The sequence below is a fragment of the Arachis stenosperma genome, chromosome 8 (assembly GCF_014773155.1).
Source record: "Arachis stenosperma cultivar V10309 chromosome 8, arast.V10309.gnm1.PFL2, whole genome shotgun sequence".
Classification (NCBI taxonomy): domain Eukaryota; kingdom Viridiplantae; phylum Streptophyta; class Magnoliopsida; order Fabales; family Fabaceae; genus Arachis; species Arachis stenosperma.
This window is the reverse complement of record NC_080384.1, coordinates 19,077,081-19,097,904: the sequence shown is the minus strand read 5'-3', so window position 1 is coordinate 19,097,904 and position 20,824 is coordinate 19,077,081. Positions and strand designations below refer to the sequence as shown.

The window sequence follows — 20,824 nt, the reverse complement described above, 5'->3', positions numbered from 1 at the left end:
CATTATTCACAAGGATTAATCTCTACATACAAGTGTTTACAAGTTTTACAAGTCTTAACGAACCCACCCATTAAACGCGCTGCTTGTTATGTGCCTTTTTAACAGAATTTTAAATCAATTCAAATCAATTAACGCACAAATATATAACTTCCATTTTTTAAAAGATTTCGTTTCTTTTTTCGAGTTTCTTGCCAAATTTGTTGGATCTCCTTCATGCGTTCTCTCTTTACTTCGTTTTTTTCAATTTTCATGATTTCTGAAATCAAGCTTTGAAATTGTTTTGAAGATAATGAAACTTCAGGAATACACCCAAACGATTACATAAATACACCCAAACGATTACAGAAATACACACAAACGGTTACAGAAATACACCTAAAAGATTTAAGAAATACACCCAAAACAGGGAGAGACAGTATATTTCTTCTTGAAATCTTTTAATATTTTGCTGGTTAAGGATGAGACACATGGCAAAGACAATCTAGAAGAAAAACCTAGAAGAACAGTAAAACAATACCTTGAATAATGTTTCTTCCTTTTTTCTGGTGATTTTTGATGGAGATTTGTATCTTTTCTTCTTAATTTCTTCTACTCTTTGCGAGGAGTTGGAACGTTTCTGCAGAATCGTAGTAGTTTGTTTTGAATGTCCCTTGAATCTTGATGGTTTGCATTTTGATTGTGGAAGAAGAGGAAGAGTGAACGTGTTGTGGAAGGGGCGCATGTTTTTTCTCTTGATGGTTTGTGTTTTGATTGAGGAAGAAGATGAAGAGTAAACGTGTTATTGAAAGAACGCGTGTTTTTTTCTTGGACTTGGAGCAACTTGTATAACTTGTAAGCCAAAAGACTTGTATGTGTAGCAGGCCTCTATTCACAAAAATCATTATCTACCTAACAAAACCCTTAATTAAATTACTAAACAAATTTCTTGTTGTAGGGGGACAATTTTGTATTGTTCTAACAAACAACAACAAAAATATTTTATAAACACACCAATTTTTATCTCTTATGTTTTAAAGTTACATGTTAAAATTATAAATAAAAATCTTTTATTGAAAATATAAAAATATAAATATTTAATATATTTATTTTGTATTTATTAAAAAAAATTAAACCTTCCATTAATAAGTACTCTAAGAACATATGTTAGTTAAACTTTACAAAAAATACACTATTTATGTACATGATACTTTATACTTTTTTTTTTTGGATAGTATAATTGATCGTTAGAACAATCAATAAAATATTTTTATAGAAATATAAATAATTTTTTTATGAATATAAATATATACACACACCATAATTAATTTTTTGTTTGTGTGTAATATAGTTGCAAAAATCAATTACTTTTTATTAGAGTGACTGCTTGATTCACTGAAAGTCCTCTCTGTTCGGGTCTTATGACAATGAAACTTGAGAGGGAAAAAAAGAAAGAAGAGATCAAGACATATATACTTCTGACTTTTTCTTACCTTTTATTTGTTTTTTTAGCACACTGAGCCAATAAAATCTAAATACAGAATATGCATATTGTTTTTTTTAATTATTATTATTATTTTTAAATCTCAGAAGTCCTTTTCCCTTTTTTAGTCCTCATTAGTCATTATACATATTATTGTACTTATGTTGAGGACATACCTGTCCTGAAATTTGCATGCTTTCCAAGTTGATGCCTTGTGCCTTAATGCCTTATCATTTAAGTAAACTATTCTTTCTTTATCGAACCTTCTTGCTTTTTTTTTTCTCTTCTTTTCCTTATGGACTCTCCACCATGCTAAAGAAAAAATGTTGTTCTTGTTATTGTGGTTATGTGAATCTCGTTCTTCTTACCACTCATAATGCACATCATCATATATACATGTTTTTGAACATACACGTGTGACTGTTTAATATGCATACATTTTTGTATACAAGGGAACAACCATGTGCAACTGTTCTTTGTTATTTTTGTTTCGTATTCTTCTCTATATACACTAAATTTGTCTTTTTTAGAGCTTCGTCATATTATTATGATTATTGTTATTATTCTTGTTCATACCCTGACCCAATAATAAAGATCCAGGATCAAACAAAAGACCTAATCCAGAGGGTTAGGCCTCACCAGTATCAATCTTCATCCTATGAAGTCGGTACTCACCACGACCTGTTCTAAAGAAGTCGGACACGAGATTAGCTGGCGGATAAACACTCATTCAAATGAGTAACTGCCCCTAGAATCTCTCTAACCACTTCCACGAGCCATATCTTAACCTCCCTAAGATAATGGGACGGTTAACACCCTAAAAATATGGCACTACTCCAATGATGGTTATTGGTTCACCGCTATAAATACACTGACACCCCTCAGGTATCTTTAAGTCCAATACTCTCTAGACCTGCTCACACTCTTGCTAACTTAGGCATCGGAGTGTCTTTGCAGGTACCACCCCCATCTCCTCGCACAAACAAGTCGGACGGAGCCTCCCGAGTTGCAGATCCATTCGGAATCCTCCTCCTTCACACATTTGGGCCAACCAATTCCATCCAGCCCATCAATCTCCGGTTACCCACCGTAACATTGGCGCCGTTGCCGGGGACCCGAGAGATTAACCACTGATGGCGGACAGATCCCACGAAAAAGGTCATGTGGAGACAGATTCTGAACAAGGGAATCTGGACACAGGCAATAACGATGCGGACTTCACCCTCCAACAGGAAATTAATGATCAACACAGGGAAGGTACCTCCGGAGTAAAAAATCCGAAGGTAAACTCTTCAGAAGGGCGCGAATCAGAGAAAGAGGGACCACCTCATGTAACTGAACTCATGGGATTAGTCCACAGTCGCCTGGAACAGTTAGAACAAGAACGGGAGCGACAAAAGAAAACTGAAAAGAACCTAAAAGAGGAGATGGAACGACGAAAAGAGTTAGAAAGAAAACTCTTAACGTTAGAATCCTCCCTCAAAGGTCGCAACTCCCGTGGCGAACGAGAAGAGCCGCCCTTAGGAGGGGAAGACCCTTTCAGCGAGGACATAATGAGGGCAAAAGTTCCAAGGAACTTCAAAAGCCCTGATATGGACCTCTATGACGGAACCACGGATCCAAAGCATCACCTGAGCAATTTCAAAAGTCGGATGTACCTAGCCGATGCTTCCGACGCCACGCGATGCAAAGCTTTCCCGACCACTCTATCGAAAGCAGCGATGAAGTGGTTCGATAGCCTCCCCCCGAGGTCGGTTACTAGCTTTGAAGACCTCTCAAGGAAGTTTTTGATGAGGTTCTCTATCCAGAAAGACAAAGTAAAACATGCACCGAGCCTCCTGGGAATAAAATAGGAGGTCGGAGAATCCTTACGAGCCTATATGGAAAGGTTCAATAAAGCGTGTTTAGAGATTCAAGACCTGCCCACAGAGGCAGTCATAATGGGGTTAGTCAATGGACTCAGAGAAGGTCCCTTCTCACAATCCATATCTAAAAGACACCCCGTTTCTCTAAGTGATGTATAGGAAAGAGCTGAAAAGTACATCAATATGGAGGAAAACGCTAAGTTGAGAGACCTGAGTTGGCGACCTGGGCCCCCTCCCTCAACAAAAAGAGAGGGAAAGGGAAACCAAGAAAAAGGAAGAACTCGGTCTCGAGAGACCAAGGAAATATCACTCTTATACTCCTCTGAAAGTTTCTATAGTGGATGTATACAGAGAGATTTGTAACACTGAAAGACTGCCACCCCCTAGACCCATTAAAAATAAAAAAGGGGGGAGCCGCAGCGATTACTGTGAGTACCATAAAATATATGGTCACTCCACAAACGACTGTTACGACCTTAAAAATGTGATAGAAAAGCTGGCTAGGGATGGTCGGCTTGATAGATATCTCATAGAAAGGTCGGACGGTCATGAAAAGAGAAAGCGAGACGATATGGATAGAAGAGACCCACCGCCGTAGACTCCAGAGAGACATATCCATATGATCTCAGGAGGGTTCGCGGGAGGGGGACTCACCAAATCCTCTCGCAAAAGACATCTCAAAAGAGTCTACCAGGTCGGAGAAGAGTCATCCGACCTCCCTACCATTTCATTCACAAATGAAGATGGGCAAGGAATAATCCCTGGACACGATGATCCAGTAGTAATAACTATGATCCTGGCGAATGCCCATCTCCACAGAACCCCAGTAGACCAAGGAAGCTCAGCAGACATCCTTTTTAAGCCCGCTTTTGACAAGTTAGAGTTGGATGAGAAAGAATTAAGAGCCTACCCCGACACCCTATACGGATTAGGGGACACGCCAATAAAACCACTGGAATTTTTGCCCCTCCACACCATTTTTGGAAAAGGGGAAAAATCAAAGACTCTGAGTATAGACTTCATAGTCATTGATGTGGGGTCAGCATATAATGCTTTAATCGGCAGAGCTACCCTTAATCGACTCGGAGCCGTGGTATCCACTCCTCACCTTTGCATGAAATTCCCGACCTCAGCAGGGATAGCAACGGTAAGAGGGGATCAAAAGTTGGCAAGAAAATGCTACAATGAAAGCCTAAATCTGAGAGGAAAGGGCAGAGAAGTTCACACAATAGAGCTCGGCGGTGCAAGGGCCAGAGAAGAGCTGCGACCATAACCGGGAGGAAAAACCGAGGAGATACAGGTCGGTAAAGAGGAAGGGAAAAATACTCATATAGGAGCCAACCTAGGGGAAACCCTAAAACAAGAATTGACTAAGCTCCTAAGAGATAACTCCGACCTCTTCGCCTGAAAGGCCTCTGACATGCCTGGGATAGACCCCGAGCTCATGTCCCACAAGCTCTCGGTTTATCCGGGATCCCGACCTGCACAACAAAGAAGACGCAAGCTCGGCCCAGAACGAGCCCTAATAGTAGAAGAACAAGTGCAGACGCTCCTGGAAGATGGCTTCATCAGAGAAGTCAAGTACCCAACATGGCTAGCCAATGTAGTGCTAGTCAAAAAACAGAATGGCAAATGGAGAATGTGTGTCGACTATACCGACTTAAATAAGGCATGTCCCAAGGACCCTTATCCATTGCCAAGTATTGATACCCTAGTGGACTCCAGCTCGGGGTATCAATACTTATCATTTATGGACGCCTACTCGGGATATAATCAAATCCCAATGTATGAGCCAGACCAGGAGAAAACATCATTCATCACACCCAGAGCTATTTTCTGCTACGTGGTCATGCCATTCGAATTAAAGAATTCAGGAGCCACATATCAAAGGTTGATGAATAAAGTGTTTTCCTCTCACCTTGGGAGTCTAATGGAAGTATACGTCGACGACATGCTGGTAAAGACCAAGAAAGAAGTCGACCTCCTGTCAGACCTCTCACAAGTCTTTGACACCATAAGGCTGCACGGGATGAGACTAAATCCCGCAAAGTGCGCCTTTGCGGTGGAGGCAGGGAAATTTCTAGGATTCATGCTAACACAAAGAGGGATCGAAGCCAATCCCGATAAGTGTAAAGCCATCCTAGAGATGAAAAGCCCGACTTGTTTGAGAGAAGTCCAGCAGCTGAATGGCCGACTTGCAGCCCTCTCCAGATTTTTGACAGGATCGGTACTAAAATCCCTTCCACTGTTCTCCTTATTGAGAAAGGGATGTCAGTTTGAATGGACTCCTGAATGCGAGGAGGCGTTCCAGGAGTTCAAAAAGTTTTTAAGCCAACCTCCTATTCTGACCCGACCAGTATCTGGAAAAGACCTCGTCCTATACTTATCTGTAGCGGACAAGGCTGTCTCATCAGCCCTGATAAGAGAAGATGAGGTCGGACAACATCCAGTTTATTTCATCAGTAAAGTTCTACAAGGCTCTGAGCTAAGATACGACAAACTAGAGAAGTTTGCCTACTCCTTAGTAATAGCCTCACGAAAGCTACGACCTTACTTTCAGGCTCACACAATAAGAGTCCGTACGAACCAACCCATGAAGTAAATCCTCCAAAAGACGGATGTTGCAGGGAAAATGGTTCAATGGGCAATAGAGCTCTCCGAGTTCGACTTAAGATATGAAACTCGGACGGCGATCAAAGCCCAATGCCTCGCCGACTTTCTTGCAGAATACGCAGGGGATCAGGAGGAAAAACCAACTACATGAGAACTCTATGTAGACGGATCCTCCAACAAAATAGGAATCGGCGCAGGCATAATATTGGTAGATGAAAGAGGAACCCAGATAGAGGTTTCCCTAAAATTTGAATTTCCAGCTTCAAATAATCAGGTAGAGTCTGAAGCCTTGATTGCTGGATTAAAGCTGGCAGAAGAAGTCGGTGCTACAAAGGTGATGATATACAGCGACTCACAAGTGGTGACCTCCCAGATAAGTGGAGAGTATCAGGCAAAGGACCCAAATATGAAGAGGTACTTGGAGAAAACTCTGGAGCACCTTGGGCGCTTTGCAGAAACCGAGGTTAAACACATAACTCGGGATCTGAACAGCAGAGCGGACGCCCTATCCAAGTTAGCAAGTACCAAGCCAGGAGGGAACAACAGAAGTCTGATCCAAGAAACCCTCCAGGAACCCTCAGTAGTAAAAATAGAAGACAAACAAGAAGTACTTGAGGTAGTCGGTTTAAACCTCGGATGGATGAACCCCTTGGTCGAATACATGAAATTCGACATCCTCCCTAAAGAGGAGAAAGAGGCTAAAAAGATCCGAAGGGAAGCACAACACTACACCTTGGTGAGAAATATTCTCTACAGAAGGGGGATATCAACACCATTATTAAAGTGTGTACCGACCTCAAGAACTGCCGAGGTATTGGAGGAAGTACATAGTGGGATCTGCGGAAACCATCTCGGAGCAAGGTCACTAGCCAGGAAAGTAATCCGAGCTGGATTCTACTGGCCGACCTTGCAGAAAGATGCCACAGAATTTGTGAAAAAGTGTCAACCATGTCAGATGCATGCAAATTTCAACGTGGCTCCACCAGAAGAGCTCATCAGTATCACTTCTCCATGACTCTTTGCAAAATGGGGAATGGATTTGTTAGGCCCTTTTCCCCAAGCGCCAGGACAAATCAAATACCTGATCGTGGGAATAGATTACTTCACAAAGTGGATAGAAGCAGAATCATTGGTCACCATCACCGCTCAAAGAAGTCGGAGGTTCTTCTACAAAAATATCATCACAAGATATGAGATACCTTATTCCATTACTACAGATAATGGAACCCAATTCACCGATTCTACCTTCAGAAGCTTAGTAGCCAGTATGAAAATCAAACATCAGTTCACCTCGGTGGAGCACCCGCAAGCCAATGGGCAAGCCAAGGCAGCCAACAAAGTCATACTGGCAGGGCTAAAGAAAAGATTACAAGAAGCAAAAGGAGCTTGGGCTGAAGAGCTCCCCCAAGTGCTATGGGCTTACAGGACAATGCCCCAATCCGCCACTGGAGAAACGCCCTTCCGACTAGTCTATGGCGTAGAAGCAATGATACCAATAGAAATCAATGAACAAAGCCCAAGGGTAATTCTCCATGACGAGATCGGAAACATACAGGGGCATAAAGAGGAGCTCGACTTGCTCCCCGAAGTCCGAGAAGATGCCCAGATAAGAGAAGCAGTATTGAAGCAAAGGATGACTACAAGGTACAACAAAAAAGTCATTCGAAGAACATTTGCCCCGAATGACTTGGTCTTAATCAGAAACGACATTGGAGTCAACAAATCAGGGGAAGGAAAACTCGCTGCTAATTGGAAGGGACCATACAAAGTCAATGAAGTTTTAGGAAAATGTTATTATAAAGTAACCGACCTGAACGGCACTGAGTTCTCAAGGTCGTGGCATGCTTGTAATATGAAAAGGTACTACAGTTAAAAAGCGAACTCTACTCCCTAATGTACTCTTTTCCCAACTTCATGATTTTTTCCCAAAATCAAAGGGTTTTTTCTGGAGAAGGGTTTTTAACGAGGCATCATAGTAGAGGCTAAGGGAAAAAAGGCTATTAAAAACCCTTAGTAGCAAGAAGGTACCTCCCCAATCAATAAAGATCTTTTTTCATTTACAATATCTCTTATAAACTCCTTTCTATTTTCTAAGTCTTTCTACGAAACGCGCCGACTTAAACTCGACAAAACGTGAAAATCCCATGAACCGACCTAGATGGTCGTCAGGATAAAATGACGAGGTACAAGTCGGTGTAATGAGGTTATAAAAGTTGATCGTAAAGAACTCGGGAACATCCCGACTCATAAGTCGAAAGGAAAAAACCGAGTAGAAAAGAAAACGAATCGCAAAAATAACCTAAGTCATAAGAACTCAATAAAACAAAGTTGAGTATAAGGGATAACAAAAAAGAGATTAAAGGCTGTCAAAAAGTCCTTAAACAAAAGGGCTCAGAAAAACAGGCAAGCCAAAGAGAAAGGTTTTTAGAAAAAGATCAAGGGGACTTCGAAAAATCAGAAAAGCATACACGCATAAGGTAACTTAAACCCTTATCCAAAAAAGGGTATTTATTTTGTTAAGTTAAAACCCTTATTAAAAAGGGTACTTTTAAAATATTTTGTTTACGGCCTTAAAAGGCTAAAAGAAATCGTCCAAACGCCACCAACAAACAAAGAGTTTAAAAAAGGGGGGACTCACAGGCCGAGCCCCCATATAGCCATAAAAAAGTTATTTCTGCAGAGGAGTAGACGGATCACCACCACTAAAGTCAGGAAGAGCGCCACCAGGATAAGGAAGAGAGGCAACCACGGGAGATGAAGAGGAAGTCGGAGGAACAACAGAAGAACTCGAAGCGTCCTTGGAACGAGGAGGGGACTCAATAATCCTCTGCCCCCGAGTCTTCAATTCTGACTCGGAAACGATTACGGGGGCAGGAGGATCCACAATAGCACCATCAATGACGACCTTGTCTGGATCTAGAGGAGAAAGATCCAAGTCAGGAGCAATAACTCCGACCTGCTTCTTGAAAATCCTCCAAGCCTCCTCAGCACCATCAGCGACAGAGTCCTCCAACTCGGCATACGCATTTCGAGAGTTCAGCAAATCTTTCTTCACAGACACAAGATCTTGAAATAAACTCTGATAACTCTCCTGTGCTGTCTTCCTCAAACTCGCCTCCATGTTGCATTGGGCTCGCAACTTACTCTCCTTCTCCCGAAGGCTATCTCTCTCCGCCCTCAGCTTGGCGACCTCCTCCTTCAACTCCCTCTCATGCTCCTGATAAGAAAGAAGCCTCCCCTCCAGCTCCTCAACCTTTGAGGTTAACCCCAAAGAGCTGAGAGGAGTCTTCTAAAAAATATCCAAAAGCTTGCCACAAACACCTGCCGCCCTAAAACTCTCCTCAGCCAGAGTGGTGAGGTGGTTTCGAACAGAAACATCATCCATACTTATATGAGGATAGATGTTCTTTCGGACGAATGCAAGAGCATCCGCCTTAACCCCACCATCGAAAGAAGAGCCAGACTCTAAAGTCTTCGCTTCTTCTTCTCTGGCTCAGAAAGAAGTCGGGCGGAGGGGAGCGGCCGAGATAAAGCTGAAGAAGAAATCACAATGGGCTGAGAGGGAGTCCCCACGTTCTAAGGAGGAGGAGGAGGAGGAGGAGAGATGATTGCCCTGGTGCCACCAGCCCTGGCCCGAGACATTGCTTTAGCCTCCTGAACTCTCTGGTAAGATTCTTGAGCATTCTTCCTTGCCATATCTGCAAAAGAAACAAATAGCAAAAACAACAAGTCGTCATTACCTCAAAAACGGCAGATATAAGTCGGAAGTAAGGAATATATATATATATATATATATATATATATATATATAAGCTACCTAGTTGCGACCGAACAAAAGTCGGCGATCCCTGGAGGAATTTCCTAGTATCCAAGTATGGGGCTCTCCCCCACACTTCTCGGAAAAACCCCACAATGGCCGCCTCCACCTCATCCAGGTCGTCCAGACCGTACTTCTCACAGGGGGAGGCCTCCAACCAATAGAGGGGAAAGCGAGGGGAAGAATTCTCATCCAAGAAAAAGGGGTGGTGACCCTCAACAGCTTGCACTTTGAAAAAATAATTTTTGAAGTCGTGGAAGGATTCGTCAAAAAGGGTGAAAATTCTCCGACCTTGTATGGCTCGGAAAGACACCCATTGTTGCTTGTTATTTAGCCCACTGAAGGGCTTAGTCATGTGGAAAAGATAAAAGAAAATTCTCAAAGAGGTCGAAAAGTCCAAAGCGTGGCTTATAAATTGGTAAATTTTCAGAAAATTCCAAGAATTGGGGTGAAGCTGGGTAGGGACAACTCGACAGTGGTGCAAAACAGACATCTCAAAATTCGAAAAAGGAAGAAAAACACCCAAACGGGTGATCATACATTCATACATAAAGAAAAAATGAGGGGCCGCCTCATTGGCCCTCCCAAAACAAACCCGGTCTTCTGGACCCGGGACTACCAACTCATACTTTGGCTCGTCCTCCTCAAAAGTACAAATTCTGTGGTGAGTACGAAGATGGGTAATAAACTCAGCATCAACCAAGGGTTCCTCCCCTAGGACCGTGACATCAACCCATTGAGAAAGAACATCTACGAAAGCCATTTCTTTTTCTTATAAAGGGTGACAAAAACCTACAAAAGAAAAAGAACAGGAAAATAAAAAACATAGTCTCTAAAGAGAGGAGATACGGAACCAAAATCTACAAACCAACCTATCTATCTACAAAATAAAAGCATGCAAACACAAAGCATGTTACGAAAGAAGAAAACCTAACCTTTGTCCAAAACTGAAGGTTGGAAGAAGCAGAAGTCTCCGAAACACAAGAATGCAGCACGAACGAAGAAAGAAGAAATTTGAAAAATTGCAGAAACGAAAAAATGAAAGAGAGGAAAAGTATTTATAAACATGCTAAGGGGCATAATGGTAAAAGCGGGGTAGTCATTAATGAGAATGCACCGTTACCAAGACCTACGCACATCCCTAACGGACACGACGCTTGATTAGACGTAACTGTCAGAACCAAAAGGACACGAAAAATCACGTCGGTTTCAGAAAATCACGTCGGTCCTCCAACAAGTCGGCTACGACCCCGAGCAGAATACTCGAACCCAAATCTTGAAAAAATTGGGCTCGAGTAGGGGCACTGTTCATACCCTGGCCCAATAATAAAGGCCCAGGATCAAGCAAAAGACCTAATCCAGAGGGTTGGGCCTCACCAGTATCAATCTTCATCCTATGAAGTCGGTATTCACCACGACCTGTTCTAAAGAAGTCGGGCACGAGATTAGATGGCGGATAAACACCCATTCAAATGAGTAACTGCCCCTAGAATCTCTTTAACCACTTCCACGAGCCATATCTTAACCTCCCTAAGATAATGGGACGGTTAACACCCTAAAAATATGGCACTATTCCAACGGTGGTTATTGGTTCACCGCTATAAATACACTGACACTCCTCAGGTATCTCTAAGTCCAATACTCTCTAGACCTGCTCACACTCTTGCTAACTTAGGCATCGGAGTGTCTTTGCAGGTACCACCCCCATCTCCTCGCACAAACAAGTCGGACGGAGCCTCCCGAGTTGCAGATCTATTTGGAATCCTCCTCCTTCACACATTTGGGCCAACCAATTCCATCCAACCCATCAATCTCCGGTTACCCACCGTAACAATTCTGTATTTAGAGTTTTAGTTATTGATGCGTGTTTCGGCATAGAGTTTAAGAATTATTTAATAATTATTAATTTATATTTTTAAGTATTAAGTTATTTAATTTTATATATTTTAATTTTATTTATTTAATTAATAGATTAAATTTTATGTTAATAAATTTAAATTTTTTATTTTAATTTAATATAAAATTATAAATATTTCTTAAACTATTGTAGTTATTTTAGAATGATTAGAGGTGTCAAATTTTTTTTTTTTAGTTTCGTGATAAAATCATAACGTGAACAAATGAGAATGAATAAGTTCTTTTTTTTGTTACATTGAAAAATTGAATAGAAAATTAAGTGATTTTTTTCGATTTAATTTTAAAATTATAGTCTAAGAAAAATTAAATTAAGGGACAATTTACTAAAATAAATAATTTTACTTCCAATTTTATCAGAATACACATCTTGCAAAACGAATACCAAAATGCATTTTTTTTCCATAAACTATATAAACCGCGATAGGACCCACAGTTTATAAATGAATGTAAACCACTATAGGTCTCAGGGATTACGTTCGAAGCCAAACTGCACATAATCTACATAAGGCTATTGTGTGTGAATTGCAAACGTGCATAAACCGCTACACCTCTACAAGCTACAGCAGTTTATGTTGATATGCAAATGGCTAGAAATTGCGGCAGGGATATGGCGATTTCTGTGTACATGTGTTTTTTGTTCCGGTTAAACATTTTTCTAACCTAGACCTTTAAACTTAGCATAGTTTTCACCAGCTTCAGTGCTTTGTCCATATCTGACATATCATCGTGAAAAGAGAGAAGGGGTTGTTACGAACAAGTTTAGATTTCGTTTTTTTTTTCAATTTTTTACATTTAATCTTTTTTAAAGATAGCGTATTTCTAAATGTTGAAAATAATAAAAATATGTTTAGCTGGTATATAATAAAAATATTTTCAATTTGTTAAATTTTTTTTAGTCCTGGTACGATCTGAATTAAAAGAATTATGATGAATATTACGAGTTTTATTTTTTAATAGTTGATTTATATAAATGCAATTAATTATTTTAAGATTGTAATTTATTTCATGTTTGATATTATATAAAAATAAATTGTTCTTAAACTTGAAAGAAGACACGAGCATTATTGAGATTCTTTTGATCAAATGACAGAAAATTTAACCAATAAAATGAGCCAATAATTAGAGAAGACATAATCCGCACAAAAAATAAAAATAAAAATAAAAATAAATAAATAAACACAATATTCCAAAGTAAAAAATATTGATCTTTTGATAAAAATGAAACAAAATAATAAAAAAGATCACTAGAAAAATTAACAAAAAGAATATATAAAAAAAAAAAAAACGGAATAGCCTGAGAATTTGAGAGTATGATGGGAGAATAAGCAATAGAGTGAGACTAATGCCAGGGCCATAGTTATGCATGATGATGCAGAGTAAGAAGATGAAGAGACGTAGATGCGAAAAGTATAGTAATTTATGCATGTTTGTAATTCACACACAAAGCCAAACCCCGAATTACGTTCATTTGTTAGCGATTTACATAGTTTGTGAAAAAAATGTATTTTGGTATCCGTTTTGTAAAGTATGTATTCTGGTAAAATTAAAACCCAAATTATTTATTTTGATAAATTGTCCTAAATTAAGTCCTTTTTTTATTACACAAAAAATAAATAAAAATATATTAATTCTCTTTGTATTTAATTTTTTAACTTTTTTTTAATTTTAAATTAATTTTTATTTAATTTCAATCATTATGTTCTTATTTATCTTTCGCCCCTTATCAGTAACCACACACACACACACATATATATATATATCTTGTTATGTACCAATATAGGTATATGTAGTTGTATATATATGAAGTAAATAATTAATAATTAGGAGTTTGATTCGATTCTCCTCTTCTTTTTCATACTAGTGGCTTTTGGTGTTATTGGGATTCTATGTATTGTCATATCATCATTAACTTAATATTCTCTGTCTAATTAGTTTTTGTGTTAGAGCCATGATTTCTTTTTTTGGCCTTTGTTTTTCCTATCTACGTCTTATTAAAAAAATATTTTGATTTGAAAATTTATATTCTTTTTAATATGAGTTTTTTTTTTCTTTAATATTCAAACTCGAAACTGTTGGGAAAAAAAAAGAGGAAAGTTACCTATCACTTAGCTTGATGAACTTAAATTATTAGGTAATGATTTCATTTCAACTAATGACACCCTTAATATTCTTAATAAATTAATGAAGGGAGCATTATTCAACTTGTGAGTGGCTCACTACCTACGGTTAAACATGGTTGATGCCTCCCCATCACTAGGCTTCATTTCTAACAATACAATCAAACACAACTAGAATAAAAGAAGAAGCACATACAAGAGAGAAAAAGAAAAAAAGCTTTTAAATCATATTGCTTTCTTTATTTCTTCTCCTTTCCACAGCTAAAATGGAAGACAAGATGCTCTCATCAAATCAATCATCCAAAACCCCATTCATCTTTTTTTTCCCCCAGTGGATTGCTTTGTTAAGGGGCCCCTCCAAAACACAAATCATGGCTTAATATTGTATTCAGAATCAGAAACCCATTTTCATCAAATATATATATATATTAAAAAAAAAAGCTACAACATGCGAATCACATCCTTCTGGTCCTCATCAACATATATGCCCCTTTTATTGGAGCCATCTTGCATCACCCAAAATAAAATAAAATCTAATGATAAAAATTAAAGAGAGAAAAAAACAAAAGTTCGCACAATGCACAAGTTGGTGAATTATTTAAAGGGTGGACCTTTATAATACATGGATACTATTGCATTACGATAAAATCATGGATATCAACCTCACTTCCATTTTTGTTTTTTACAACAGTCAAAATTCAAAATATTATTATTATATATATCAGAAAGTGAAGTCAAAAGATAGAATCTACAAAACTACTTGTCTAGGAAAAGGATTATCATTGTAACATGTTTTTCTCTACAAAGTCTTAGCTTATCTAAACTACTATATATCATAATCATATGCATGCTCCTTTAATATCTTACCCCCTTTAAACTTGCTTTATCAAACTATACTTCATATGGTTTCTTTATTATGGTGACATTATTTGATGCCAACTTGCATGGCTCTGCCTCAATGAGAAGCTCAACAACCTCCTTCATGGTTGGTCTACTAGATGGTGCTTTGTAGGTGCACCTAATCGCAATCCTAAGAACCTTAATCATGTCATCTATGAATGAATTTGATAATCTTGGATCAAAAACTTCACTTGGTCTTGCACCTTCTTTGCCTTCAACTTTGTTTGAGACCCAAAATACTATGTTCCTGTTCTCTCCAAATTCAGCCTCCACCGGCTTTCTCCCAGTTAGAAGCTCCATTAGAATCACACCGAAACTGTACACATCACACTTTGTTGTGGCCCTTGGTGAATATGCATATTCTGTGAAACAAGAGCACAATTAAAGTTATGGTAGAGGAGTTACCACATGACCTATCTCACCAAATCCTATGTATTCTACTACTTATATTCATGTGGTAGAAAGGTATATATTATTCAACAAGTACTTTACCTTCACAAAAACCTCTTTGCTATAAACAATCAATGCATGCTTATACTAAAGTAACAAGAACAATAATAATCACACTTTGATAACAAAACAAAATTTAAAATAAAACACATAAATACTAAGATAAGATAATAGAGATATTATCAAAAGTGGAAATTCACCTATAATTATCTTCAAGCGAAATTGATAGATGATTTAACATGTTTTACTAGATTAGTATTTAACTATTAATTTCGCATTAAAAAAAACTATAATTAACTTGCTGCTCCTAGCACTTCTCAAAGAGAAAATCATGATAATTTAGGTGAAATTAGTAATATACCTGGGGCTAAGTAACCATAAGTTCCAGCAATAACAGTAGTGGTAGAATCCTTGGCTCCTCTAGCTTGCAAAACCTTAGCAATTCCAAAATCTGCAACCTTAGGATGGTTATCAACATCCAAGAGAATGTTAGTGGACTTGATATCCCTATGTATGACCGGAAAAACCAAATCATGGTGAAGGTAGGAGAGCCCCTGAGCGATCCCAAGCGCAATCTGGTAGCGTGTAGGCCAATCCAAATGGATCCAACCTTTGTGAAGCGCGTCCCACAAGTTGCCATTAGGCATGTATTCATAAACAAGCAAGCTGCAATCCATACTAGAGAAGCAACAATAGAGTTTCACTATGTTCTTGTGCCTTATGCTCCCTAATGTCTCCACCTCCGCCTTCAATGCTTTATCCACAACTAACCGATCTTTAGATTTCGTGCTCCACAGTCTCTTAACTGCCACAACATCACCGCTCTTTAGCTCGATTTTGTACACCGTCCCTGACCCTCCATGCCCCATTATGTTCTTGTCCACCAACGACTCAATTATCTCTCTTTGATCGAAAGTAATCCTATGGAAGCTCTTCACATCGTAAGAGAAGAACGACGAAGAAAGCGTCTCGTCGTGTTCAACTGCAGCTGTTTCCTTGCTGCATCTGCGTTTCAAGAACAGCATGGCTCCAACAAGGATCAAAAACACGGAAATCGCAGCCACCCAAACAGTGTTGAGTCTCTTGCTCTTGTACTGGTGCGAATTACAGAGAGGAAAGTTTTGATTAGAGGAGTTAGAGGATGGAAGAACACACAATCCAGGGTTCCCGGAAAAGCTTTCGACCAATCCTCCTTTGATGAGTTTGGGAGGAATTGGACCAGAGAGAAGATTGTGTGAGAAATTGATAGAGTTGGGAAGCAAAACAGAGAGGCTCTCCGGAATGGAACCGGTGAGAAGGTTGTTAGAAAGATCTAGAAGGTTGAGCGATGAGAGAGAAGAAAGCGAACTTGGAATGGAGTCAGTCAACTTGTTCCCTTGCAGCATAAGCAAATTCAGCTTCCTCAGGTTTCCGATCTGGAAAGGAATGGGACCAGAGAGACGGTTACAACTGAAATCAATCTTCACGAGGTTTGGAGCGCGTGAAATGGACGCGGGTATCACACCGGATATCATGTTCCTCTGTAGGAAGAGCTCCGAGAGGTTTCTTGAATTACCGTTAATCTCCGGAATCACGCCGCTCAGGTTGTTGCTGCTCAAATCAACGATTGACACGTGTGGCAAGCTCAGCAGGCCCTCGGGAATCGGGCCCTGTAACCGATTGTTACTCACGCGGAACCGTAACAGCATCATGCAGTTAGCGTAACCGTCAGGTATCACGCCAGACAAGTTGTTATCCAGTACAAGAAAGTATAACAGCTTACCTCCCTTGCAAACTTCCGTCGGCAACGGACCGGAGAGGCTGTTCTCCGACAAATCCAGAACCTCCATGCGGGAGAATTGTCCTAGCTTTTCCGGCACCGTTCCGTTCAAGAAGTTGTCGTAAAGCGACAAGAGCCTCAACGCAGTTGAGTTCTCTAACTCACCTACAAATGGATATGAATCAGATATATATAAGCATTGAGTACGTAAAAAAATGAAGGCATCAATCATCACCTGGTATCTCTCCGACGAGGCTGTTGTTGTAGAGCTGAAGAACTTGAAGCTTTGGAAGCTTACAAATGGAAGCAGGGATTTTTCCGGTTAGCTTGTTGACGGACATGTCCAAATCTGTTAGCTCCGTTAGATTCCCGAGCTCCTCAGGTATGTTTCCGACGAGGTGGTAGTTATAGTAAAGCTCAAGCTCCTGAAGATTCTTCAGAAGGCCAAGCTCCCTGGGAATTTGTCCGGTGAAGAGGTTTCCACTGAGTTCAAGATCAACGAGCGTCGTTAAGTTCCCTAACGCGGCAGGGATCTGGCCATGCAAAGAGCAAGTTGTTAAAACCATGGAGTTGAGCTTCTTGAAGTTAAAGGTTTCCGGAAGCTTCCAGAAGTTGAAGCCTGGGTTCTCGTTGAAGTTGAGGATCTCGAGGTTGGAGAGGTTGAAGACGGACATGGGGAAGTCTCCTTTGAAGAGGTTATAGGACAAGTCGAGGACTCTGAGGTTCTTCAATGGCGAAAAGTCAGGGAGTTTTGCTGATAGGAACATGTGGTTCATGTTGAGTTCTTGCAAGTTGGAGCAGTTGGTTATGGATTCTGTGGGGAACTTGAACTTAGTATAACCCATGCGAAGGACTTGTAAGTTAGGAAGGTAATTGCATAGACCCGAAGGGAAGTTTCCGGAGAGTGATGACCAGCTTGTGAGGTCGAGAATGGTCACGTCACCTTCTTCGTTGCATGTCACTCCTCTTAACTTGCAGACACCTTGGTTGTTGTTGTTGTAAGTATTCCAGTTTCCTGAGAGAGAAGCCTTCATGAGGCTGAAAAATTCAGACTGGTTTGTGGTTGTAGCACCTTCTGATGATGAAAACACAAACATGACTCCAATAACAAAGAGAATGAATGGACGATCCATTTTCTTTTCTTTTTTTTTTTTTTGAATTGAAGGGTTTGTTATTGGTGTTGTAAGGAGAAGGATGATGAGGTTAAGAGTATATAAAATGAAGAGGTTCTTGTGCTACTGGAAGAGGGTGAAGTGAACAGAACTTACATAGATATCATTGGGTAAAGATGCTTTATCTGTTTATTATACTCCACTAACCACTTCTTGTGAGTAAGAATAGTTAAATTTGAATAAATTGTTTTTTAATTATTATTATCTTTTCATATGAAATTATGAATGCAACTTTGTAGAGTAGAACTGCATCTGATACTGTACATGTTATACGTACTGACCACTTTTTTTTTAGAAGAAAAATAGTTATTAAATTTATCTTTTGGGTTTGAGCTTCTACCTGGTGCCATGATCTATCTCTTTCACAGGGATTCCCAACCTATAGCCGAAATGCAAATATATGTATGGCGTATCTGACTTCAATAATAAAGAAAGATATAGAGGAACAAATGCACTTAAAAGTTAAAAGTGCTCCTGCTCATGAACCATCTTTTATATTTTTTATTTTCAAAATTTCTCTAAACAAATTAAACCAAAGTCTATCACTGTATGTTCAAGACAAGTGCTACTGTGCTAGTAATAACTAACTAGTTCACACCCATTTTAGATTCAAATATCTGCGAACATATAGCTATAGTTAGAGGAGAGCACTTCGATAAAAACACTCAAAATATTTTTTTTTTTAAAGACGTTTAAATGCTATAAATAAAAGGATTTGCACATATCTAAATATCTATATATCTTTAATTTTTATACATTTTAAACTATTACAGACTTAAATATTAGAATTTCCAAAATAATATACAAATTAAACCAGTTATTCGTCAAAAAAAGTAGTTGATAATGTCTTGCATAGTGAACTCCACTTGATTATTTCATATATCCTTCAATATCTCTAATTTGTGTGCAGTAAACTCCACTTAGTTTTAAATACATATGCATATAGTCACCAAAAAAAAAATACATATGCATATAATAGGTAAAGATATTCCCCACATTATAAGAATTTATTTTATTTTACTTTATTTTATGACAATTGATTCCTTTACCACATCATAATGTATTGCATGTTAAAAAATAACAATAAATAAATTGTATGCCAATAATATGGGGGCTTCTCCTTCAAATGGCGTGACACGTAAGGACAATTTCTCTCATTATTGTCTTTCTATCTATTTTATTTTATCTTTTCATGAAATATTCGTTTTCTTTTTTTCTTTTTCTTTTTCTTCCAACTTTGCATTGCTAGAGAAATTTAAATCCTGATTGGTTGGATTGTGTTTTTAGAATGGTTTGCATGAAAAGCATGGGGCCATATTCTATATATCTGATCAAGATATAGAGAGAGATGGGGGACCATGCATGTTCATTCTGGATGCCAAATTCATCCTTCTCGTTATTTTTGTTTCTTTCATTATTATTTTTTTTAATTTTTCTGTTAAAAGTGAGCTAAGAGAGATGTTTCTTCGTGTGTATCATAGAGCTGAGAGAGATGAACGAGAGAAGAAAAAGGAATTTGGTAAAGGTGATTTTTTATTGAATGAATCAATCTCAAAAAATTTATAAGCTACTGTACTTATTTATACAATGTACAATTTTTGTCTCACTTCTAACAAATTCTATCACAAAGAACCAATTACAGTTGTGATTCTATAATTACAAATTTATTCTCTAACAATATTAAGTTTGTTACAATTAGAATTAACTATGAATGTACAATTAATAGTAGAATTAGTTATGTGATATCCTCCTGCAAACTCGAAATGCCATGAATATCTATCAGTCTTAGCTTGAGATAGAATTTGAAAAAAGGTCCTGGGGACAATGGTTTAGTGAGAATATCTGCAAGTTGTTCTTCATTTTTAGTGGGCAACAATCTAATCAGTCCCATTTGAGCTTTCTCCCGTATAATATGACAATCAACTTCAATGTGTTTAGTCCTTTCATGAAAGATAGGATATAGCCAAGTGAAGAACAAATTGATTATCACAGTAGAGGTTTATAGATTTTGTAAAAGACAATTTCAATTCAGTGAATAAATTAAATAACCATTGAGTCTCACAAGTTATAGAAGCAAGAGCTCTATATTCAGGTTCAGTGAACGATTTTGTTATCGTTGCTTGTTTCTTACTCTTCCATGAGATGAGTGCTGATCCATAGAAAAAACAATATCTAGAGACTGATCTTCTGGAATCACTGCAAGATGCCCAATCAAAGTCGGTGAATCCAACCACATTGTTGTCTGAATGAGAAGAAAATAGGAGGCCAGTTGCTGGATAGCCCTTGAGATACTTCAAAATTCTGATGGCAGCACTCATATGATTCTTCTTGGGCTGATTAAGGTACTGATTTAATTTTTTCACAGCAAAATAAATATCTGATCTTTTGTTGGTTAGGTATAAAAGCCTTCCCATCAATTTTCTGTATTCAACAGAATCAGCTAAATCATCACCATTGTCTTTGCACAGTTTGGTAGTATAATCCTGATAAACCCCATTTTTAGGGTTTATCCTGTGCTTAATCTAGTAGATTTTATCCATTATTCTCACACTTATTCATAGAAATCGCATGTTTTACGTTTTCCTTCCTGATTTTGTGCTATGATTGAAAACATGCTTCTTTGGCCTTAAATTTGCTATGTTTAATCCCATCTTATTACCATTCGATGCCGTGATATGTGCGTTAAGTGATTTCAGGGATTACAGAACAGGAATAGCTTAGAGGATGGAAGGAAGCATGCAAAAGTGAAAAGAAT

General features: G+C 38.6%; 1 protein-coding gene across 1 annotated transcript; it reads right to left on the bottom strand.

Annotated features, from left to right (window-relative positions):
- Positions 1-14,483: 14,483 nt before the first annotated feature.
- LOC130944689 (receptor protein-tyrosine kinase CEPR1) lies at positions 14,484-18,115 on the bottom strand. Its single transcript, XM_057873147.1, has 3 exons — positions 17,133-18,115; positions 15,500-17,062; positions 14,484-15,050 (listed from the first exon to the last, which is right to left on the bottom strand). The coding sequence occupies exons 1-3, from the start codon at positions 18,028-18,030 to the stop codon at positions 14,680-14,682; spliced, it is 2,832 nt and encodes a 943-aa protein (XP_057729130.1). The 5' UTR covers positions 18,031-18,115; the 3' UTR covers positions 14,484-14,679.
- Positions 18,116-20,824: the final 2,709 nt, after the last annotated feature.

Coding starts and splice junctions, on each gene's coding strand:
- LOC130944689 (XM_057873147.1), bottom strand. CDS start 18,030: ATGGATCGTCCATTCATTCTCTTTGTTATTGGAGTCATGTTTGTGTTT. Junction 17,063..17,132: donor CCTCGTCGGAGAGATACCAG/GTGATGATTGAT, acceptor ATCCATTTGTAG/GTGAGTTAGAGAACTCAACT. Junction 15,051..15,499: donor TTATGGTTACTTAGCCCCAG/GTATATTACTAA, acceptor CTTGTTTCACAG/AATATGCATATTCACCAAGG.